We start from the raw sequence: 25,826 nt of genomic DNA, 5'->3' as shown, positions 1-25,826 counted from the left end.
ATAAGTTTGCTTTTAGCAAATATCATTCACGAAAACATTTAGGAAAAGTATGAAAATAAACGACCGTAAAAAATAAACATATCGGGTTAAAAAATTTTCAATAAAAAGCATATAATTTTCAACTAAAGAAGTTATTGGTTACGAAAAAATAGCATTTATACGTTTGTAAAATATACTTTTGTCTGCGTTTTGGACCCATTTCACCAGAAAAAAAAATACAATTCAGATAGCGAAAGCTCATCACTTGGTAGACCTATCGCAGTGAAAAAAAATTAAAAGCCATTGAGGAAGTAATAGAAGAAATAATCCATCAAAATATGTCTGTTGCATTTAGTGCTCGAGAAGTTGATGAAATACGTCCTTTAATAGAAAAAATAGCTGACAGAATCCTTGGTCAATGTGACACAACAATATTGTCAGCTATCTCTTCATCCTTGAGAAGTGGACATGATAAACATGGTCTTCAAGGTAGTTATTAGGCTAGGCTACTTTCTTTTGAGACTTTAAAAGGATTATTCAGGCAAAGCTATTTTATCAATTCCAGTTTGGGTAAATTTTTCTTTGTTAATATTATTGACTTGTGAATAAAGTAAACATACCACTCAATGCCTTTTTTTATGCTATTTCCAAATATAATAGCCTAATCATTTTGTTGGAAATGAATTTTGGTAAAATTCTACTTTAGCTACTTTTGACTATCTTGGAAAGGGGTTAGGTTAAGAAAATTGGTAAAATTCTACTTTAGCTACTTTTGGCTATCTTGGGAAGGGGTTAGGTTAGGAAAATGAGACTTTCAGGGATGGGTCTACAGGCTAAAGTATGTCCCAGGAAGGTATTTTGAAGTACCTACCTCCACTCGTTCTCCCTCTAGAGGGTCATGAAATTTGCCTACATGACAGGTCCATACCCATTGAAATTTTGACAAAACAACATTTTACCTTAATTTTCAGTTATCAGTTTCTTTTTCTCTGGCTTTAGCTCTGAAAATGCAATTTCAGATATTTGAGCAGAATTTTAAGACATATAAATAGTTTATTTCCAAAATTTAGGAAATGTATTTGCATATCTTTAAAACCTTATAAATTGGGATTAAGTAAAGTTGTGAAGCAGAAAACAATTTTGTTGCACTTCATTTAGGTAGAAGATCTATTTTGCAAGGTTTCACTTCTATAATACAGATTTCTAAAGGTCATCAAAGGTCAGGACCCTCTAGAGGGAGAAAGAGTGGAGGTGGATACTTCAAAATATCTTCTCAGGACATACTTTAGCCTGTAGACCCATCCCTGAAAGTTTCATTTTCTGGTAAAATTCTACTTTAGCTACTTTTGGCTATCTTGTAAAGAGATTAGGTTAGGAAAATGAAACTTTCAGGGATGGGTCTACAGGCTAAACTATGTCACAGGAAGGTATTTTGAGGTATCTACCTCTACTCCTTCTCTCTAGAAGGTCCTGACCTTTGATGTCCTTTAAAAATCTGTGTGCTATAAAAGTTAAACCTTGATAAAGTAATCTTCTGCTTGAATGAAGTACAACAAAATTATTTTCAGCTTCACAACTTGGTTCAATTTCAATTTATAAGGTTTTAAAGATATACCAATACATTTCCTAAATTAAAAAAAAAACATTGATATGACTCAAAATTGAACTCAGATAACAGGAATTGCATTTTCAGAACTACAGCCAGAGAAAAAGAAACTGATAACTGGAAATTAAGGTAAAATATTGTTTTGTCAAAATTTCATCAGGTATAGGCTAGACCACAGTTCATATAATTATCCAGTATGATCATTCTCTATCTCACCCATTATAAAAACCTGGACCGGGGTGCGAGTGCTCCGGAGAACGTTTTTGCAGATATAAACATAAGCAAAGTCAGATCTTTTCATGGGTAGACAAGTCAGACTGTGATCTAATTGGAAACAAGTGGAAACCCGCTATTACAAATAATGCACTTTGTTGGAAACAATCAGAAACAGACTAACCCGCATTCCTGCTAATGCAGAAATAAGTGGGAGGAGCTTTTTGTTTGCACCAAGAACAAAGACCAGAAATGATCTGCAATAAGCTTACTGGATAGTTATATGAACCGTGGGCTAGACCTAGGCTAAAGGCACCGATGATTCGACAGTGCAATTTTGGAACCACTGTTAAAATTTTCCTTCAAAACGGGATAGCTCTGCTTAGCCGGGACTTAGAACGCCATCTCTTGGAGCCGTTGTTATATTTCAATGGTGCGAAATGTGGACACTATATCCAGTACACCCAGATAAGAAAAGAACATTCAATTTGGTCAGTTTCCTGTTTTCAACACAAAAGGAGCTCCTGACAATTTTTCAGGTATGTAATGTCTGGTATGCCATATCTGGCGAAATGCATTTTTAATTTCGAGATCACTTGCTGTGAGTTTGAAATGGCAAGTTTATCCACCTCGAAAAATCTACTATAATAGTCTACGGTGATTAGGTATTCCATACCACTGAATGTAAAGATGTCCAGGCCTACGTGTTGGAATGGATACTGGGGACCCTCTGAGGATATCAATGGCTCTTTCTGTTGATCCATTTGATGCATGGCGCATATTTTGCAACCAGATACTAGCTGCGTGATATCTTTCGTGATGTTAGGCCAAAATACAGAGCTACGAGCTCTTTCTTTTGTTTTTACAATGCCAACGTGTGACAAATGAAGCTGTCGCAGTATGTCTCCACGCAGTGCCTTAGGCACAACAATGCGTTCGCCTTTCAGTATAATACCATCGTTGATAACCAGCTCGTCTCTGTAGTTCCAGAATGGAAGAGCGATAGATGGTACATCTCTTCGGTCGTTAGGCCAGCCAGATTCGACTATGTCTGACAGTGTTTTTAGCTCAACATCTCTTAGGGTTTCCTCACGGACTTCCTCTAGTTTGTTTCTGCTTACTGGAATATCTCTAAAGAACGCATGGATGGCTACTTCTCCTTCAATTTGAATTTCTGGGTCTTGGTCAGGTAAGTGCATTCGTGATAAGGCATCAGCTACCGGGATTTCTTTGCCGGGACGATACTGGAATGACAGTTCATACTACTGGAGCACTAGCATCATTCTTTGCAATCGGTGGGGTGCCCTATTTATTGGTTTGGACAATATCGCCTCTAAAGGTTTGTGATCCGTTGTCACAGTGATCTTTCTACCACAAATATATTGATGGAAATGTGTGCAGGCAAACACAATTCCCAGAAGCTCCTTCTCGATTTGTGAGTACCGTTTTTCTGTGTCACTAAGAGATCTAGAAGCAAAGGCTATTGTGGCGTGATCCGCAACCAGTTGAGCACCTAGCCCGTGTTTTGATGCGTCTGTTATCACTTCCACCTGGGCACTTTTGGTATCAAAATAGGCGAGGTTGCTGCAAATGGCTTCCTAGATTTTGACTCGGGCATCGTTGTGTACTACTTTCCACTTGAACTCCTTTGCTTTGGCCAGGTCCCTAAGTGGCTGGTTTAGGGTAGAGAGGCCAGGAATGTACCTCGACAAATAGTTGTACATCCCTAGAAGAGTCTGCAATTCATCTTTGTTCTTGGGGGCTGGCATTTCTTTCATTGCCTTAATTTTGTTAGGGTCTGGTTCCATACCTCCCTTTGTCAGTATATGTCCAAAGTAGGGAATGGCTACGGCATCAAAAATGCATTTCTCTTTATTGAACTTGATGCCTTTTTCACGAGCCCTCTGCATAAATGTCCTTAGTTTCCTATCATGATCTGTTGTACTTTCAGCCATTCCAGCAACATCATCTACAATCAGACCAATGTCAATACCTTCAAACGCCTCTTCCATTCGTTTTTGGTACTCATCCTGGGCTGATATGAGCCCGAAAGGATATCTCTTGAAGCGGTATCTTCCAAATGTTGTGCTGAATGTAGTGAGGTCAGCAGATTCCTCGTCTAAAACCATTGACCAGTAACCATTTCTAGCGTCGGTTTTGAAAAATCTTTCTGCTCCAGCACATCTCACTGCTACATCATCAAAGCTAGGAATGGGGTGGTAAGGACGCTTGATACATTTGTTTAAGTCCACTGGATCTAGACAAATTCGGATTTTTCCGTCTGGTTTCTTTACAAGGACAATTGAATTCACCCAGTCTGTCGGTTTTTGTACCTTCTCTATGATGCCAAGATTTTCTAATCTGTCTAGTTCTTCTTTTAGCTTTGGCTGAAGGGCATAAGGAACTCTTTTTGGTGGCTGGACTGTCGGAACAGATCCTTCTTTCAGGTAAATGTGACAATTTCCAGGCAACGTCCCAATACCTTGGAAGACATCATCATATTCCTCGAGGATCTGTTGTATTTCAGGTCTGGTTGAAACCGTGGCTGGGTCATCAGTCATGCTACGTGACATGCTAAGCACAAACTTGATCAAGTTCATCTGTTCGCTCGTGTGTCTACTAAGGATTGGTCCTTTGTGGGTTTCAACAACATGGAACACATGGACCGGCGGTTCTCGGTCCTTATACTGAATCATAATCTGTGCAATTCCAAGTACTTCAAGGCTGCATCCACTGTAGCTTGTCAGGATATCTTTGTTGGGAAGCAAGGTAGGTCTTGGTTTTAGGGATCTAAATTCACTTGCTGGGAGAGCGTTTGCATCAGCCGCCCCTGTATCAATTTTGAAGGTTATTTCTCGTCAGTATTCAGGTAGGTTAACTTTAATCATCGGCTTTTGGACTGAATCGGTTCTGCTGTCAACAGACTCGATGAAGTATTCGTTGTTTCCTTCGTTCTCAGCTGGCAGGGCTTCAATTTCGTTGACAGACCTGCTTTTGCAAACTTTTGCAAAATGATTTGGCTTCCGACACTTGGAACAGATCTTCCCTTTTGCGGGGCATTTGTGTCCGCGGGAGTACTGGTTCCCACAGAAGTAGCAGTTTGGCCTCATTGTCTTTGGCAACCCTTTTTTTTTGCGTGTGGCTTCCACTTCTTGCTTTACAGCACTAGTACTTTGTTCATTTCTCATCTGTGCATGGGTCTCCACAACTGTTTCAATTGCACGGCTAATATCAATAGCTTTTGCTAGTGTAAGCATTCCACCTTCACTCAATAGTCTTTCTCTTATCCGGTCACTCTGTACTCGAAACACCAGTCTGTCTCTCACCATTTTGTCCGAACTATCTCCGAAACTACAATCGAGGGCCAGTAACTTCAGAGATGTCACATGATTAAATTGTCTCTCCTTCTTTCTGATTTCGTTTGTGAAAAGCGAATCGGGAAAATATGGGATTGGAACTGGGTTCAACATGCTCACTGAATTTTCTCAGATATACATCCACTTTATTTTTGTCTACTTCTGGAATCTGGAATGTGTTAAATATATCTCGGCCTTTTTGTCCTACCCATATCAGCAAGTAGGAGCACTTCACAGCATCAGCTTTTCCGGACAAGGGTCCTGTGAACATCAGTTCAGCATGCTGGCAAAATCGCTTCCACGAGGCTTTGAGATTGGCTGACGACCAATCAATTGTTGGATAGGATGTGCTGTCCATTCTGACACCATGTAATGTATTCTATCTTCGGGTAAAGAGTTGAATTCAATTATTTAATGGAGACCCAACACCTATAAATAAAGTGCATAAGCATAAGCAAACAACACAAAAGCAAAGCAAGCAAAGCAATTAAATCAATATATTTCACAAACTGTCATTACTTGGTTATTTATTGCAAGAAAAAGTTGGGATAAGTGCCAATGTGTTGAGATACATCTGATCTTCTCTGAAATGTAGCCACATTAACTTTTTCTTGATAAAATTAAATGAAAATGGCAACAGAAATTGCATTGTTGAAACTAGGTTCCAAGTGTCAAAAATTCTTGTTCAATGTAGTGGCAGACTGGCAGACTAAAAATGTTCCTTCAGCCGCATTCAAGCATAAATATCGGCTTCTATCAAGGGATTTATTTCTTTGGTGAATATCTTGTAGTAACCTTGTCAAAATTTTGGACAGACAGCAACAGGCCCTGTCGAAATATAGGTAACTTTGTCAAAACTTCACTGAACATGTATAACAGATGAGAAATAATAGGTGTCAAAATTCCAGGATCCACTGACAAAACCATAGGCACCAAAATAGCTGTCAAATTTACGGGTGCTTTCTGTGCAATGAGAGATTTTGATGATTATTATTTCTAATAATATTTCAGATGAAAGAACATTTAAACAAAAGGTTTTTTTTAAACTTTGAAGTTTTAGGCTACTTAGATACACTGGATTTTTACATCATTTTAGGAACTGCCGCTTGGCCTCATACCATGCAGGGGCGTAAATTGATATGGGGCAGGGGGGGCAGTTGCCCCCCCAGACCTCGTTTTGCCCCCCCCCCCCCTGACCTGATTTTGCCCCCCCCCCCCAGATATTTTAGATTATACCCTTATTTAGCCTTCATCCAAATAAAAAATTCAAATTTTATCAAATACATAACATTACACGAAATGAAGCGCAGGCTTATGTTTTAGACGAAGCTAAGAATCTGCATATGAAAATAAAATCCACTAAATCAAATAAATTTCTTGAAATCCACTCCCGTTTTCCTAGACCCTATCCCTTCCGAAATGCTAGTGAAACAATTTTGTTATACTAAATACTATTTGTATTTAATAATGTACATTAAAATATTTTGTACCAATTTTGTTATACCAAATACTACATACTTGAAACGATTTTGTCAGTTTTATTACTTCTACTTTTTGCATAGTCTTTTATACTTTTATACATTAAATGAAGTTGAAGAAAAACAAAGAAACAAGAATATATGTGTCAAATACACCAGGTTCTGCCCACAAGTATTCCCCAAGTATTTAGATAGGTGTCAAATTGGGTTCCGACTTGCGTTGAAAACAGGTAACTTGTTTGTTACCGGGTGTTGAATTTGTAGGTGAAAATATTATAATTTCGGAAAATTGGAGTTTTGTACCCTTTCCAGACAAAACTTCAAACTTCTCATTAAACTGTTAAATTCCTAGATGTTTTTCTTACATACTGAAACTCCTTTCAAACCGAAAGTTTTTAAATTAAGACTTCTAGAGTAGAAAAACTGTTTTTTTTTTACAAAAACTGTCAAATCATTGGTTCGACACCCAATATGGGTGTTGAATTGGGTTCCGACTTGCGTCAAAAACAGGTAACTTTTTTGTTGTGTTGAATTTATAGGTGAAAATGCTATAATTTCGGAAAATTGGAGTTTTGTACCCTTTCCAGACAAAACTTCAAACTTCTCATCAAACAGTTAGATTCCTAGATGTTTTTCCTACATACTGAAACCCTTTTCAAACCAAAAGTCTTTAAATTAAGACTTCTAGAGTAGAAAAACTGGTTTTTTACAAAAACTGTCAAATCATTGGTACCTTTACCCTATCATGTAGGCAAATTTCAGGACCCCCTAGAGGGAGAAGGAGTGGAGGTAGGTACTTCAAATACTTTCCTGGGACATGCTTTAGCCTGTAGACCCATCCCTGACAGTTTCATTATCCTAACCTAACCCCTTTACAAGATAGCCAAAAGTAGTTATAGTAGAATTTTACTGGAAGGTACTGCCAAGCTTTTGTGTTAACCCTCTTCTGATTTCTAAATATTAGAAAATTGCCTTCTTGACAGGTCTATTACCTATTTAAATTTTGACAAAACAACATTTTACCTTAATTTTCAGTTATCAGTTTTGTTTTCTCTGGTTTTAGTTTTGAAAGTGCAATTCCTGTTATTTAAGTAGAATCAAAAGCCATATCAATGGGTTCTTTCTATAGTTAGGAAATGTATTTGTAGATCTTTGAAATCTCATAAATTAGGATTGAGAAAAGTTGTGAAGCTGAAAACAGTTTGCTTGTACTTCATTTAAGTAGAAGATTTGTTATACAAGTTTCAATTTCATTACACAGAGATTTGTAAATGTCACTGCACTCTAGAGAGAGAAGGAGTAGAGGTGGGTACTTCAAAATACCTTCCCAAGACATAATTTAGTCATAATTTAGTCAGTCATTTAAGTTTTGGAGTCTTTGCAATGAATACTGCATATTCATGCCTTTTAAATGAAACACTATTTTTTTTATAACATTTAAGAGACCCAAGGATTTGTATTGAGTTGATAGAAGATGACAGAACATATTACAACCTAGATCTATATAAACAAGAAATGATTATGCACTTGAAAAAAGCTATGGAAAATGCAAAGGCAACACAAAAAGAAAATATGACAAGGAAAGTAAAGATTAGACAGCATATGCCCTAGTAAATTTAGTTTATGTACAAAAAAAAAAAAACTTAGAAGGAACAAAGAAGTTAAAACCTAAATGGGCTGGACCTTTTAGAATAATGAAGCAACTACCAAATTACTTACCATATGTTTTTAAGCACCACAAAAAAACAGACTGAAGACAGTACACAACAACCAAATGAAAAAAGGATTTTTTTTCAAAACCATGGAAATCTGAACCTATTTCTTCAGTTGAAGAGAAAACCAAAGCAATTACACCCATCTATGTAAGGAGGCCATGTCAATTTTATGACCTTTTTAATGACCAAAATAGTTGGGAAGAGTGGAAAGGATATTTGGCCTGCTCCTGGCTACAATCTTTCCACATCCAACAAGAGAAAATGAGTAAGGTCCAATGCCCATCTGATAGTAGTGATGAAAGTGAGAAAGGAAAGTTCCAAAGACAACCAAGTGGTTCAAGAGATAATAAACAAAAGGATAAACCTAAAGAAGCAGAAAAACTGGAAGAAATACAAGACTTTTCCAAATTTCATATGCTAGAATCACCTGCAGTGTTAACACAGAAATGGTAGTAGTGATGAAAGTGAGAAAGGAAAATTCCAAAGACAACCAAGCGGTTCAAGAGATAATAAACAAGAGGATAAATCTAAAGAAGCAGAAAAACTGGAAGAAATACAAGACTTTTCCAAATTTCATATGCTAGAATCACCTGCAGTGTTAACACAGAAATGGTTAGTTGAACAAACACCAAATACAAGGAGACAGCTGACAGCCTGTGAAACAGACAACCCTTCTACAAAAACAGATAAGCCTTGTCACTCAAATAGAAAATCTATGGAGAAAGGTTAAAAAACCAAAAATTCAGCTACAAGTTCTGACCTCAGCAGCTCAAGTTGCCTAATTGCTAATGCAAAAAGCGAAGCACCAAGAAAAACAAAGATTACAAAGCATTGATGAGGCAGCAAAACCACAGTCAAATTCAGAACCCTGTGCACCCCACTACCAGAACCACAGAAAGACTTGTCAATATTATAAGGGAGAAAAATAAAGTTAGGAATTCCAAACCCAGAAGAACCAATGCAAACTGAAATAGGAAGAGCAAGTAATGCTCCAAGTTGTTTAATAATCTTCTTCTTAAAAAAGCTGTTAGAATCCTAAACAGGCTCCTTTTGGCTTCCAACTGCACTATTTCACTCAAATTTCACAAAATCACAACCATAAAAAAACCTAATTACTTGCAGTGCATTCAAAGAGAAGGTGTTGCAAAGTTTCTTCAGTCAAGTTGCAGAGTCTACAACTAGGGTCACTATGCTGCTTCCATCTGTATTCTTCTTGTCTCAGTATCACTGCTAAGCTTTTTATTTAAAGTAAGTTATCAGTTGAATTAAAGTTACCAAGCATTTTGCAGTAGGTTGCATAGGTTGCATCAAGACATGGCCAATTGTAGACAGAGAAAAGCCAAGACAGATATTTCATTTATTTCAGGCTCTTTGAAAATTGGAACCAGAGAAGGAGGAGGCTTTCTCTAAGGATGGTGGTTTCTGATTACATCTCTAAGTGTGATTGAATATTTTTGAGCAAGCTGTGGGTTGATAGACTTTGCAGTCTCTGTGGCAAGACTGTCTACTTTTATGTTATAGTAGATGCCTACATGGCTAGGAGTATGCTGGAAAGCCACTGCTATGTCAATCTTAAATAGAGAATCAAGCTGTTCTCTTATCTCTTGCAAATCAGTGTCCTTTGCATTCCAGGTTAAGGTTTTCATTAGTTTAAGAGCAGTCTGAGAATCTGTAATGATTGCTACTTTGCTGAAGTGGGAAGGTATATTTTTTACTGCCTTTAGTGATTTGACTATTGCCATTAGTTCAGCTGTCAAAACTGGGGAGTCTAATGGGAGAGGCTTTTGAAGGGACAGAGAGGTGTGTGAGATTATTGCTGCCATGGCTGGTTTATTCCCTGCTAGGGATCCATCAGTATAAATGTGCAGATAATCTTTGAACTCTGTAGCCTTTTTTCTTAAAAATCCAGTCATATTTAGTTAATGTGAGATTTTCTCCTTTCTGTCTTGCATAACCTTTAGGCTGACATTTGGTTGACAAAACTTCCATGGAGGAGCTTAAACAAATCAACCTCAATTTTATCCAATGGCAGTTTGGACAGAGTGCTAAAAAAGCTTGCCACAATGCAATCCCAATTTTATTCTACTGCCTAGCACTCCCATGACAAAGAGTGAAAATAGGGCGGCACTCCCCATAGGCTTGAATATTGGTATAATATTTAACATTAGGTTTAATGGAGTTCTTTACTTTTTTTTGAAAAACTTATTTTGTGCAAAAAGTTTTTTTTTATTAATTTCTATTCGTTTTATATTGACATAGTATATTTCAGGGACAAAGGCTTAGCCTCTTTTGATGTTAAACAACCATCCCTTCCATAAAAACCTTCAATATCCCCTGGGCATAACTTACAACCCTTGCCCTTAATCTCTGGGGTTTGTTTCAACCCCAAAAGCCTTGTCTAAGTATGATATTTAGACTATTTTGAATAGAATTGCTATCTCAAAATTTCTATTAGACGCATTTTGGGACAATATGACGTGGTGTAGGGGCAAAAGGTTAGCTACCCTCTGGTTACTTTAACTCTTAAAAGAGCACTAGAGTACCTGATTACCATTTCAGCAAGCCCCCTTTGAAGTTTGTGTGACCACACTTTCTATAATACCCCTATTTATCTCCAAGGCATTGCTTACAAACATTGCCTTGAGGGTTGTGGGGGATTTGTTATCCTCAAAGACATAATTTCCAGACCTTTCTGATAGACTGAACATAATGGCTATATCAAAATTTTGATTGGAAGTGTCTGGGGAGATTATAGGCGTGGAGGGTGGCATTAACCCTCTCATCACTTTTGACTAATAAAAAAGGCACTAGTCCTCTCAATTTCCAATCAAATGAGCCCTTTTTGAAGCTTCTACAACAAAACTTTCTATAAAAACGTTCTATGCCCCAAAGGCATAACTTACGATCCTTGCCCTGACGGATCGAGGGGGAAGATGATCATCCTCAAAGACATTATTCCCAGACCATTTCACTACGTTGAACAAAATGGGCATATTAAAATGTTGATCAGAAAAGTTTGGGGAAATGATGTATGTTGGGGGGGGGGATGTGATTCTCAAGCTAAGTTCTCTTGACTATTAAAAAGGGCAATAGCCCTCTCAATTTCCAATTGAAAGAGCCCTTTTTGAAGTTTTTCCACAGCACTTACATATCTTACAACCTTAGCCTTGAGGGCTGTTGGGGGTTGTCATACTCAAAAACATAATTTCCAGACCCTTCAACTACGTTCAATAAAATTGCTATATCAAAATGTTGATCAGAAGTGTTTGGGAAAATGATGGGTAGGGGGAGCATTTGCCTCTGATTGCTTTTGACTATTTAGGGCAGTAAGCCTTTCAATTCACAATTGAATGAGTCCTTTTTGAAGTTTCTACGACAACGCTGGTAAAGACCTAATTTACAGAACTTTCAACTATGTTGAACAAAATGTCCATCTCAAAATTTTGATTGGATGTGTTTGGGGAAATGGTAGGCTTGAGAGGAACGTTAGTTGCTGTCAAATCATTTTTGACTATTAAATAAGGCACTAGTGCTTTCAATTTCCAATCAAATGAGCCCTTTTTGAAGGTTCAATGACAACGCTTTCTATAAAACCCTATATGCCCCCAGGGTATAACTTACAACCCTTGTGCTGAGGAATCTGGAGGGAGTGTTATCCTTTAAGACATAATTTCTGGACTTTTCAACTACATTGAACAAAATGGCTATCTCAAAATTTGTATTGGATGTTTTTGGGGAAATGGTGGGAGTGGGAGGGGTGTTAGTTTTTCTCAAATCACTTTTGACTAACAAAAAGGGCACTAACCCTTCAAAGTCTTTGAAGTTTATATTACAACACTCTATAAAAACCTTATATGCGCCTGGGGCATAACTTACAACCCTTTCCCTGAGAGCTGTGGGGGGGGGGGGGGGGGTTGTCATCCTTAAAGACCTAATTTCCAAAACTTTCAACTGTATTGAACAAAATGGCTATCTAAAAATTTTGATTGTATGTGTTTGGGGAAATGTGGGCGTGAGAGGTGGGTTAGTTTTGCTCCAATCACTTTCAATTATTAAAAAGGGCACTAGCCCTTTGAATTTTCAATCAAATGCGGCCTTTTTCAAATTTCTAAAACAAAGTTTTCTATAAAAACCTTATATGCCCCCAGGGTTTAATTTATAACCCTTACCCTGTGGGCTCTGAGGGGGCTATCATCCTCAAAGACCTAATTACTAGAACTTCCAACCACGTTGAACAAAATGGCTATCTCAAAATTTTGATTGGATGTGTTTGGGGAAAAGGTGGGCATGAGAGGGGGGTTAGTTGCCTTCCAATCGAATGAGTCTTTTTTAAAGTTTCTATGACAATGCTTTCTATAAAAATCTTATATTTCCCAGGGCATAACTTACAACCCTTGCCCTGAGGGCTGTGGGGGAGTGTCCTCTTCAAAAAAATATTTTCTATTTGGAAATCAACTATGCTGAACAAAATGGCTATCTCAAAATTTTGATTGGATGTGTTTGGTGAAATGGTGGGTGTGGAAGGGGTGTTAGTTGCCTTCCAATCACTTTCGACTATTAAAAAGGGCACTAGCCACTCCAATTTCCAACCGAATGAGCCCTTTTGAAGTTTCTACTACAATTCCTTTGATACAAAGTGCCCTGGTCTAGAACAAAAAAAAAATACATTGTGCCAACATTGTTCTTTACTTAGGCAGCGCAATTGTGCTGCCTATGATACATATATAGGTAGAGGGGGAAAACAATACTGTAATTGGAGGAAAAAACAGATAGGAATTATTGTTTGAAAATTTCAACTTTAAGGTCAAGATCAGTAACAGGTTGATTATTATGCAGAGTATTAGGGACTGTACATGTGCTGTGATATTTTTGAGAGGCATAATGCCCAAAAGATTTAGGGTTATCCCTAATATTCTCAGCCAATTTCTCCTCAAACTTTCGCTTCAACTCCTTGATTTGCTTAGTTGCTGGTGATGAAAAGTTTTGAAGACAGGATAATTCTCTGAAGTTGTCTTATTACTGTAGTGATTCCATGCTTGAAGTTTACTATTAATTAATTTGCTTATTTAGTAGTTAAAAAGGTAAAATTGTGGCCTGTTTTGCCCAAAAATTCTGGTGCAAGGCTTTTCAGAATGCAGAATTTCAGTTTTCATATTAGACCAACTCACAGCAATATCATCAGTAGTAAGCTGTTTCCAACTGACATTGGCAAGTTTTTTATAGACTAGTTTGTAATTGGCATATATTTTGTTGCTTAGAAGAAGCTTGTTTAGTAAGCAATCGAAAGTCTAAAACATTTACAACATGGTCACTGTTACCAACAAGCGTGGATATTACATTCTTAATAAGAAGGTCTGGATTGCTGAGAATAACCATATTTTGTTTATAAGTGAGCTGTTTTTCATGTTTCAGTTGGTTTCTAGGCCCATATAGTACAGTATCTGTTTGTTTTGTTTTCTATGTTTATCTAAGTGTATTTTTTTCTTTTCTTTTACTGAAAAGTAGTATTATTAGTAAATATAGCGGGAGCAGTGAAGATGTTAAAAGTAGAATAGCCAAGGTCAGGGTGGTTTGAATTGAAGTTATCAAGTACTTTTGTAGTAGGTCGCATCAAGACATGGCTAATTGTAGAAAGAGAAGAGCCAAGACAGATAGTCCAAGTAATTGAGAGGCAAATGTTTAAATGATGGCTGCAGCATGGGTAAATAGTGGAAGTAAGCATGACTCTTATTGGACACATACTTGTTTGTTAGTTCTTGGAAAGGCGCGCCTGCCTAGAGTCTCAGGCATGTTGACCAAGAATTTAAAATTGACATAGAACCATTAGATTGCCTGGAATGAGGGACAGACAAGGCACACCCGCCTATGGTCTTAAGAAGGTTGACCAACAATTTAGAATTGACATAGTACCATTAATTTGCTTGAAACAACAGGCAAACAATTGTTTAAAGCCATCTTTATCTTCCAAATAGTACCTATTCGTTGCCTAAGCTCAGACCCACATTCAGAGAAAATTTCAATTTTTCACAAATGTTACAATTTTTTGGGTCACTTGCCTGAGTCTCTAGGGCAGGTGGGTGCCCCACTTTCTCATCTCTGGTTCTATCTTTTTCATGGATAAACACCATCTCCAATCACTTATCATAAACTATCTCTTAATTGCCTAAGCCCAGTACATCAATCTGAGCAAATTTCAAATTTTTCAAGTTTTGGATCACTTGCCTGAGACTCTGGACAGGTGGGAGCCTCCAAAAACTGTCTTAAATTCCTCTCTCGCCTTAGAAGTTATTCACGGATGCCTAAAGCCGTGAATGGTTACACTGTTTTTCTAGCGGTAACCATGTGCTACACACATACCAACAATATACAATATTTACTGAAAAAAATTATTATTACTATTTAAAAGTAGTATTATTAGTAAATACAATGGGAGCAGTGAAGATGTTAAAATTAGAATAGCCAAGGCTCAGGGTCTTTTTTCAAAGTTAAAAAAAAGTTTGGAAGAACAGGAAGATAAGTCTGTAAACCAAGATTAGAATATTGGAAGCTACAGTGATGAGATTTGTCAAACATGGCTCTGACGCATGGGCTCTCCAAAGAGCGGATGAAGATTTGCTAGATTTTTTCCAGAGAAATTGCCTATGGATTGTTCTAGGTACTCAGCTGACTGACTGTATTTCAAACAGTAGGCTGTACGAAAAGTCTGGTTCAATCCTGCTTTCTATGGCTATAATGAGGGAAAGGTTAAGATGGCTAGGGCACGTTCTGCAGATGAAGGATGACAAATTGTGAAAGATTGTCCTTTTTTGGCCAACCGTCTAGGGCTAAACGGAAAGTAGGTCATTTGCGGTTGAACATGTCAGGGGAAATTATACACTGGGGGAATTTGCCAGAATTCCATACAATATTCTTATTATATGTCTTGCTTTCTCTTTTTTCGTCTCAATTCTACGCGTGTAGTTGTTAAGGGTAATAGTCTGGTGTAAATTTCCACTGAGATTGAATTATCAGGCGGATAGGTCCGTGGGGAGGGGATTTCTCCATGGAGAGGGGGCCAGATTTCCTGGCATTATTTAAAAAACGATAAGAAATTAAATAACAAGACAAGTTTCTTCAGCTGAAAGTAAGGAGCAACATTAAAACCTAAAACAAACAGAAATTACTATGTATATGAAGGGAATTGCCTTCTCCTCAACACCTCCCTCTTTATGCTAAAGTCTGAATTTTGTCCCAATTCTTTAAGAATGACTCCTGAAGCACAACAGTCGTTTAATTAGAACAATAAGAAGCTTTATTTAAAAGTAATAAAAAAAAACTTGGTGTAAAGAGCGAGGTGTTGAGGAGGGGACAACGCCCATCATATACATAATAATTCCTGTTCGTTTTAAGTTTTAATGTTGCTCCTTACTTTCAGTTGAAAAAAAACTTGTTTCTTTTATTTCATCACTAGCCTATAAACTACCTTCATTTGTCAAGTGATTGAGAGAGATTGGAAAATAAGTTCATAAAAACTTGTCCAACAGCTTTGTTTAAAATTGAGAAAAGGGCTGTTTTATTCGTCTGCACTGATTGAACTATAATCTGCTTTTTAGATGTTTGCTGAATGAGAATTGAAACTGAGATCAAACATATGTCAATCCTCCTTATAGCCCTTTTTGTCTTTAACAGGTCACAGAACTAATATAATTTTATTTCAGCTAATATTTCACCATTTTAAAATTATAATTATACAGCTATACACAAAACAAAATTACATCCAAACCTGATACTGCCAGCCACTTTGCGCTTTTGTGCTGTGAAAATTGCAAGCCCTCGTAAAATGTAAGTAAAATATGTAAGATACCAGTAAAATACCGGTAAAATGGGTAAAATACCGATTTTACGGGGTCTGTAAAATTAAGGTAAAATATCCAATTTTACTGTGACCAATTTTACCAGTTATAATACTACCCTAAACTGATTGGACCTATAGAGGAATCAAGATAAACTGATTGGACCTGCAAAGAACAATGTGCAGTATCAGTACAAACAGATATTGACAATCTGTGGAGCTGGTGCAAGCCATGGGCTCCGGAATTTAATGCAGATAAGTGTATTGTACTTCATCCTGGTCAAAGAAACCCATACCACAAATATTCCATGTTGTCCAGCACAAGCAGAAAAACAATAGCTGACAGTGTCAAATACAAGTATGGCTATTGGTATTATCATAGATAGTAGATTAAAGTTCCTCAGATATGTTTAGCACCAGATTGCAGGAGCCAACATGGCACTTAGACTGATAAAAAAAACAACATTACCACTAGAAAAGCTAAAATTATAAAGTAGCTGTACACAGCATTGGTATGTCCAGAACTTGAACTTGGATTGATAGTTGCCACCCTCCACTATAAAATTTACAAACATGCACTCATGAGAGTCCAAAGGAAGCTCATGAGCTTCCAAACAACTTCAAATACCTACAGTATAAGGAATCTGTCAACTTTATCTAACAGGAGAAAGTGTGGAGACATAATAATGGTGAAGAAAGTTTTTGGATGCAGATGCAGAAAATGCCCTTTTTTCTCTAGCTGAATGAAAAATCACCAGGGGATCCTCAAACAGTTCACCCATAAACACCTTCAACAAAGCAACTTTTTTGCTGCCTGATTTGTTTCCCAAGTGGAACTCTCTAAGTGAAGCAACAGTCCAGGCAAAATCCATCAAAGCATTCAAGAAGTCAGTGGACGGTGACTGGAGAGACATGGAGTAGAGATTCAGCTGGGGTGCCCCTGAGTCCACACAAAGGAAGTAGTAACACGCGATTGCCCATCCAGCAACATTCTGCAGGATATCAGTTGAGCTAGATGAATGAAATTTATAGAGACTGGTCCAGAGCCTAAACTGGCTCAGGGGAAGTTGTTTTGAAGCACCTTCCTCTACCATTTCTGGAAAATTTGGAGTTTCTCAATTCGTCTGCTAGCTAAAAGGTGAAAATTCAGCTTTATATACCTCTTCACTCTTTTTCTAAATGTATTAATCTCTGCCCTTGCTAGTGCATCCCAGTTCCCTCTTCCTTTGTGGAACCAGATATAGCCCTATGATATGTACAAACTCTAATAATTTTGTTGGTTTGCATTGTTTTTTTTTTTTTTTTTTTTTTTTTTTTTTTTTTTTTATCAGTGGTCAGTTAATAATACCAAAATTTAGCAATTAAAAAAAAAAGTCTTGATAAAATGCTTCCTATGATAAGATTCTAGAGGGTCTTAGGTTATTCTTGATTCTAGATCTAGGGTTAGGTGAATAAAACTTTCAGGAATGTTGATAATTTCGGAGACCACACTGCCTTTCCATGACGATAAATAAAACTTCAAATAGGGATAAAATCCTTTTAATAGACAGTGATGATAGAAATTCACAAAAATACCAGATATTTCGGTCACATATACAGTGACCGTCATCAGTAGTAAAACTATCAGTAGTTTTACTACTGATGACGGTCACTGTATATGTGACCGAAATATCTGGTATTTTTGTGAATTTCTATCATCACTGTCTATTAAAAGGATTTTATCCCTATTTGAACTTTTATTTATCGTCAGGAATGTTGCCTGAGCCTATCCTAGATATGCCCTGGGAAGGTCTTTTAAAGTATCCAACTCCACCCCTTCATCCTCTTTAGGGCACATACCTTGCAGAAATCCTGTGTTATCATTATAAAACTTGTAAAAATTAAAGAAGGAGGGGGAAATTGGCACCCCTACTGTGGCTATCTAAATTCTTGCATTGTTATTGATATCATAAAAATTGGAAGTGATAAGTATCTGTGGAATCGGAATTATGATCTGAGAATGCAAGTGGAATTGGGCTTAGAATCAGAGTAGGGAAAAACTGTGGCCTTATCTCAGCACTAGCTTACTGCTTGTTTTTCCTCGAAAGTAGCCCTTGGTAAGGTGGCTTCAAGGACTTAGAGTAGAATCCAAGTGAAACCAAAAATTTCTTTCCTAGTCAAAATTTAGAGACTATAGATCAATTTTTGGGAATCCCATGCCGTGTAAGTAAGGAGTAGAAGCAGGAGCTTGAAAATTCATACCAAGGCATTAATTTAGGCATTAATGCCATCCCTGAAAGTTTCAACTACATACCAACTACAATGTTCAGTCCTTCCCCATATGCATGTTGTGGCATTTGGTGGGGACGTGTTTATGTTAAGTTGTTTGTTAATTGTTGATATTAAAAAACTACCACAATAATTGTAAGACAGATTCAAGCCTTAGAAAATGTAGCTACAAAGGAAAATTAGGATCAAATTTTCCGGAGTTTGTATTTGGAGAGGCAATTTTTACTGCAGTAATGGATTTTTTCTCCCTATTCCTTCATGTATGCTTGTGTACAATATACTGCAAATGTTCAGTTGTTTGTTGGATTTAGCCTTGTTTTGCTGGTGTTCTTGTCAGCCCTTGTTTACTTAAGCCTTCGAAAAAAGGGAATTTTAAGAATGTATGAAATTGAAGGAAACTGCAAGGTACTCTTGTTCCATTGTGCCTTCCTGCAACAAGCCCTTAGTTTTTCTCATTATAATTTCTATTCGATTTTAGGTAAACTAGAGCAATATCTAGATAAATCAGATGCAAAGAAATTGTCAGAAAGAATGTTTGAGATGATTCGTGATTTAAATTTAAACAGTAGAAAACGACCAAAAGAAGATTCAGAAAATTTAACAAGTAAGAAAAGGAGGGAAGATGCTATTCCAGAACCTGGGAAACCTAGCCCTGGTCAACTTACTGCAATTCAGGTTAGTATTTGTCACTCCTTTTAGTTTTATTTATGTAAATTTTTTGCTTCAAAATTTTCAATCTCAACCTATTTTTCAGTGTTTTCAGTAAACCACATACTCAATTACAATACGCAGGAAATCTTTTAGCGGTCGAGTCCTATTCTCTATTTTCGTAAATTTTTGCGCATGTTGATTTCGGTTTTTGTCCTTGCTTTTTTAAAAATCATGTGATTGTCAAAAAGCTTATCAGTAAGCAGGGTGAAGTATATTTTTAATTAGCTGGTAAATGAATATGTGTACAAATAAGTGCATCTAATCAGTAATACATAATTACTAGGCTTATCTCGTATGTATTTTTCTGGGAAGAATTAGATGGATGGTCAATTTTGTATATCCCATGCATGGATTCAAGTAAAAATATTCTCTTTCAACAAATTAGTTTTGTAGATAGCTTGAAATAGGTCTATTGTCCCCCATGTTTTTTTTTTATCTCAGATTTACAGCTATTAAATTTGTTTCAAATGAAAGTAAATAGCAACATTAAAGCTTAAAAGGAATATAAATTATTTTGTATTTGAGGGGCCTCCTCTCACCTTATCCTTGCTGATAAAGTATATTATTAGTCGCCCGTCTCTATATTTTCTTGGCTCTTTGCTTATCTGTAATATTAAATGGAAACCAAGTTGAACAGTTACATTCTTCAATAGGCTTATAAAGACTAAGGAAATTATGAACATTAAACTTACTGAATCCTCTTCTCGAAGTTGGAAAACTACAAATTGGCGTTTTCGCGACTTTATTTAATAAATGTTTTTTTTTTTTAAAAGCACATAACCCAAATTTTGAAAGGATATAAGAGATTTCCTTGAGAGGTTGGGGGGGGGGATAGGGCTCTGACAACCCTGCAGGTACTGTTCCTCCAATAAGTCTTGGGAGATTTTCTCATGCTCATACTACATGCTGGTTTGTTCCAGATATGTAATAGTAGGTACAACAAATAGTATTGTTTCTTTTTCTGTATCTTCTTGTTAGCGCATAGCTTAATACTGCATTTCTTTTATATATTTTTTTCGTTTTAGATCAAAGAAATGATGGCAAGTGCACAGCGTATGATTGAAGAGAGAAAGAGAGCTCTTCAGGCTTCTGGTATACATATTGGAGCTCCTGCAGCAAATGCTTCTGCTGAAGATAAAGCAAGAAAAATTCAAGAGCTTCAGGTAATTAATATTATTTATAGATTGAAACTCAGGAATCCAAAATATTGCATTTGGTTAGCTCATCTTATCTTTGATTAAAATCTCCCTTTTGTTTTTTCTAAATGAAATAGTGTGTTTCAGTGTCATCACTATCTTGGAAAATTTCGAATCCTATTATTTTCCTATTGCAGAAAACCCTGTATAAAAAAAATTAAAGCCTTGAAGCCGCATGTAGACTCTATACCATTAATAAAAATAAATCAGCAACCTTGTGATTTGAACTTTAAAGTTAGTCCACGATGGTTCTGGTCACAAATTTCATGTGTGAAAAACGGCAAAATAACTTTATCTTTAGGTTATCAGTGCAGTGGGAAGGGTTTTTTGAACTAATTTAAGGATGGGATTCCTTGTAAGCAGTGACTGCGACCACAATAAGGATGCAAATTAAGAAGACTAGGGTGGTTTGTCCCCTGTTCAACGTGTCGTACAAACTTAGATCATAAAAAAGCCGCTTGAAAGAAACACAGTCTCAAATAAGTTTATGTGTGTCCCTTTTGGAACTTAATCGGAAAAAAAAGTTTGAATGAAGGTTGTTTGAGGATCTTCTTTTTGTTGTTATTATTATTATTGTTAATCCCACCTCCTCTCCACTCGGTGACATAATAATCTTTTCGCTTAAATTTACTTAAACTTTAATGTCACCTAGACTAAATTCAAATCCCCAATTTTTTTTTTCAAAATTCGGCAGCCAAACATAATTGATTAAAGCAAGGCATGCTAAAACAACTTAGCAAACTCAAAACTAGTCTTCCCTGTATCGCAGGGTGCCCTTCCGTCATAGGGCAGCCCCTCCACTCTGGAAATATTTACGTATTGTATGCAAAATTATTTTTTTAAAACCTTTTAAATCAACCATAAAACATCCATTATCCTTCCGACCTCCCCATTTCAATCCTAGGAGGAGTAGAATGTTGTGCTTTTACAACTTTCTTAGACATCCTATCCTAATATTCCTTGAAAAAACCCACAATTACATTACTGAATTCTTCAGTACCCTTTTGGCTACTCAAATTAAAAAAAAGTTATAATTTATTATCTTATAAGTAGCCTCAGTTCATCAAAATTATCATAATAAATAAATTTTAGAATATTTTACAAGTCGTAACCATAATTCAAAAAATTCCATTTTAAAACGCAATTTTATTCATTCATTCACACCTACTCTCTCTTTCTCTCTCTCTCCACATTCGACTCTGTTACAAATGCTTTAGATAACTTCAATCCAAGTGTTCTTCAAATGAATTTTGATTTGTTTTTGCCGTTTCCACATTTTCCACATATACGTGCCAATACTTCTCACTAATAAACACAATGTATTATTTTTCGTTTGATCTTCAACACAATAATATAGATTTAGAGCTTTCTTCTTTTCTTCTACTTACGTCGTTTTTAATCCCTAATTTTCAAATATTTCCTGTTGCCTGTTGGAAAACCATCCGGGTATTGAATCAACTCGGGCATCAGTCAGCTCATTGAACAAGTTGGCGCTTGAGTTCTCAAGATGTGACTAACTCTGTCACTAAAGAGTAGGATTCCGTGGATCACCTAGGATTATATGAGTCATGGAATTTAGAGGATGCTTTTGTCAAAATCAAAACGTTTAAAACCAAAATAAAATGAAGCCAGGTGAAGGCAAGTTTTATATGCTGGAAACTGGATAAGGTTTCTGTAAGATCAAAAACTTGTGGTAAAGTTTTACACCATAAAAATTCCAAAGAACTTTTTACTAGTGAGTGGTGCACACTCCTCCCGGGGCTGCCAGGATACATCCAAAAGCCCCCCCCCTTCAGAAGGTTTCATATTTGAAATCTACAAGGAAAACAACTTTTCCTAATGTTTCTTTTTTTTGCATGGGAGTTTTTTCTGTGAAAACGAGTGTTGCCCGATGTTGCCAAGTCCAATTAAAAAATATCCAGTTTTAACGTCAAACCTCTTGATTCAACTGTGTAAAGTTACAATAATTTTTTGTCATGAATTTAAATAATCTCTAAAATAAGGAGTAATGCCTAAAATGATTAAAACATTTTTGCCGTCCGATGCTTAAAAATAGCTCTTCTTAATAATGAAATAGGCGTAGTATAGCGAAGAGTCAAACTGATATTTTTGCTAAAAAAAAAAGCGTCAATGAATCATTTGATGAGGTAAAAGAGAGGACAAAATAAATTCTGAGACACCTTTGACTCAGGAAACGTATCTCTCATCCAGTTTTTTATTTCTATTATTTTGTTTTAAATGAATTAGGGTTGTTTTATTTCAGTCCGGAATTCAATCCAAATTAGCTCTGTCCACTGTGAAAGCCAAATTGGATCAAATTGTTCAGATGCAGCAGATAGGCAAGCCAGCTACTGTGAAAATTGATGAATCAGGGAAAATAACAGATGTTGCTGGGAACGAGATTAAAATCCCTGTTCATGCACCCACTCTAAAGGTAAATTTTTAAAGTTTATATATATATATATATATATATATATATATATATATATATATATATATATATATATATATATATATATATATATATATATATATATATATATATATATATATATATATATATATATATATATATATATATATATATATATATATATATATATATATATATATATATATATATATATATATATATATATATATATATATATATATATATATATATATATATATATATATATATATATATATATATATATATATATATGAAATCAATATATATATATTGATTAGATTTCATATATATATATGAAATCAACGTATTTCATGTGCCAGAAGTAGCTTTAGTAAATGTAGTTTAACATTACTAGATTACATGGAGATAGCTAAACTAGTTTTAATTCGAATTTGTATCTCTCGTAAATTCAATGTTTACAGATAGAAAGGATAGGTATCTGAAAACTGCGTTCAAATTAAATATGTGATTTTCTTGAAGTGTAAGGTTAAGAATTAACTTAGCCTGAATGGAAGTCTTTATAGTCGTTTTTAAAGTATCGATATCGAATATAGCTGAATTTCGAACCTGTTCAGCTTAAGTAGGTTTTATTTTTGGTATTGCCCAAGATATTTAGATAGTTTTATATTAAAGCCTTCAATTTACGAATTGTGGAAAAAAAAAGAAAACCTACTCTAAACCTACAGTAAATCAAATTAGTAATTATTTGAAGTACTCTTTTTGTCGTTCTAGACATTTTTCTAAGAGTATCATTGACACTGATTGCATTTTTTTTACAAATATTGTCTCAGAGCACACTGACTTTTCAATCATAGATAAAATAAAATAAAAGTATATAAATACCTAGTCAAATTAATATTTAAGACAGTGAAAAATATTGCCTTACTACGTTATTATTATTTCATTTTATTAATTTCATGGACTCACTGTCTTAATCTCCCCTTTTAACAGCATCTGTGATTATCTACGGAAACAATTGCGTAAGAAATAAACAATTGTAACAATTGCGTTACAAGAAATTAGTTTCACCGTGTGTATATTGTCAACTACAATTGACAAATTATTAAATTGAATAATGTTGACATATCTGTTGAAGTCCTTAGGTATAGTAGACGAGCACCATTTTGTGTGTAAGTTTTCCTTTCAGCAAAACCCTGAACAATTTGTTGAATTGGTTGGGGTCAAGATTGCTTACATATGATCGTAGTTATTTGTTATAAGTAGGATGATAAATTTTGTTCTTTAGTATTTAGTGTTTGATTCTGTATTTATTGCATTTATGCTAAGCTTTACAGTCAATCCCATCTTGTATCGTAATTCGGTTGTGACAGTTAAAAGGGCGACATATGCAATTTAGGTCGAAATTGAGTTATGTATGTGTCGTGGGTAAACTTAGTGCGAGGAATCGAATGATGCAGTCAGAATTGTCTTATCTCATGCCATTACGAAGGTACAAAAGAGGCATACGCATCTTTTAATTGACCTGACAACCAAAAGGGTGGCATAAGCCATTTTGGTCAAAAATGAATTATGTACGACATATACCATTTTGGTCGAAAATGAATTATGTATCTGTCTTGGGTAAACTTAGACCAATGAATTGTTTGGCGTAGTTAGAATTCTCCTACATCGTAGAGTTACGAACATAAAAAAGAGGCATACGCCACTTTTGGACGTGGACAAACTTTGAAGATAGAAGAGATATACGTCATGGAAAATTTTTTTCCCATTTTTGGCTCTCCTGAAAAGTTCCAAAAATGGCGTATGTCGTCCTTTTAATTATCACTACTAAATTATGTTAGTATCTTGAATTCAGTTCGAAATATAATAAGCTATGCGAACGAAATAGCCACTTAAAGTGTATTAAAATTTATGCACTCATTATTATTTATCTTTAAAATTTATCTCAGTATTTATTAAAATTTACAGAGATCTCTACTACTACTATTAAAAACTGCAATAGATTATATGTTTAGTGGTAGCGTTATAATTAAAAAATGATTGTTGTTTAAATAATTAAAATGTTATTCTTTGGAGGCTCCATTGAAGTTCAGTTTTTGTATATATCAAAACTAGATGGCACTTCAAGTTTGGAGTACTGTTGGGGCTCCTGAGGAGCTTTTATAGGTCTGGGTGTTTGGTTTATTGAACAATTCTAACCTTCAGATAAAGCAAGTAGCCAAGGACCACGTAGGCCGACGAGTAGGTTAATACGATCTTGGGTCCACAACAGCTGTAGGTCATAGATGCATTTTCTTTGAGTTTTAAAATATAGAATAAATAACAATATTTACTGTAAAAACAATAAAAAACTAATTTGTTGGAGTTAATCTTATAAATTTGGGTTTGTTAGATATTGTTTAGTTAGTATCGTGTCCAGCCCCATTTTATTTCATTTAATGTGAATTTTTCCTCCGTTCTTAGTTTTCATTTTCCCTTCAAGGCAAACTTACGGGCAAAGAGACGCGAAGAATTTAAACAGCAATTGCAAGAGAAGCCAGTTATCGAGGATACTTCCGAGGCGTTTTTTGATCCACGAGTAAAACAGAAGCCACAATTTCGTCTGAAAAGGGGCTTCAGCTTCCACGAAAAGGGAAAGTTTATCAAAGAAGCTCAAAGCTTGAGGACAAAGGTATTATAATTTTACCAAAAACGAAATAAAATTCTGAGACTATGGCTTTTTGGAGGCACCAACTGGCTGTTATAGGCTAATAGGTACTCCCTGACATGCTACAGCTTGTAATGGCAGATATTTTGTTTGTGCTGTTTAAAACAACAGAAAGGAAAAAAGTGTTCATTTCAAATTCAACTTCACTCGCAAGTAATACAAAAAATTGGTTTATTTGCTTCATTAAGTAAAATTAATAGTAGGTTTTTCTGTTGTGTAATAGGTTTAATTTTCACCTTTTTGCCTAATATCATTTTCGGCTTCTTAGTTTCAGCCGTCCTTGTTTGTAATTTGCAAGTCCTGTTACAATCTTAAAGCACCAAGGACATTAAAATAACATATTTTTTGCC

General features: G+C 35.7%; 1 protein-coding gene across 1 annotated transcript in view; it reads left to right on the top strand.

The window, feature by feature from the left end:
* The first annotated feature begins 287 nt into the window (after window positions 1–287).
* Window positions 288–25,826, top strand: part of Prp3 (pre-mRNA processing factor 3) — a 57,436-nt gene continuing 31,897 nt past the window's right edge. Inside the window, exons 1-5 of the mRNA XM_089098266.1 lie at window positions 288–468; window positions 18,925–19,121; window positions 20,183–20,320; window positions 22,617–22,787; window positions 25,252–25,440. Of these exons, the coding sequence (XP_088954392.1) occupies window positions 318–468; window positions 18,925–19,121; window positions 20,183–20,320; window positions 22,617–22,787; window positions 25,252–25,440 (846 nt within the window). The 5' untranslated portion in view covers window positions 288–317. The remainder of the gene's footprint in view (window positions 469–18,924; window positions 19,122–20,182; window positions 20,321–22,616; window positions 22,788–25,251; window positions 25,441–25,826) is intronic.

This window comes from Artemia sp. Qi Xiang Cuo, chromosome 12 (assembly GCF_049724085.1).
Source record: "Artemia sp. Qi Xiang Cuo chromosome 12, ASM4972408v1, whole genome shotgun sequence".
Lineage (NCBI taxonomy): Eukaryota > Metazoa > Arthropoda > Branchiopoda > Anostraca > Artemiidae > Artemia > Artemia sp. Qi Xiang Cuo.
Note: the sequence above shows the minus strand (reverse complement) of the source record. Positions and strands in the feature narration are given on the sequence as shown.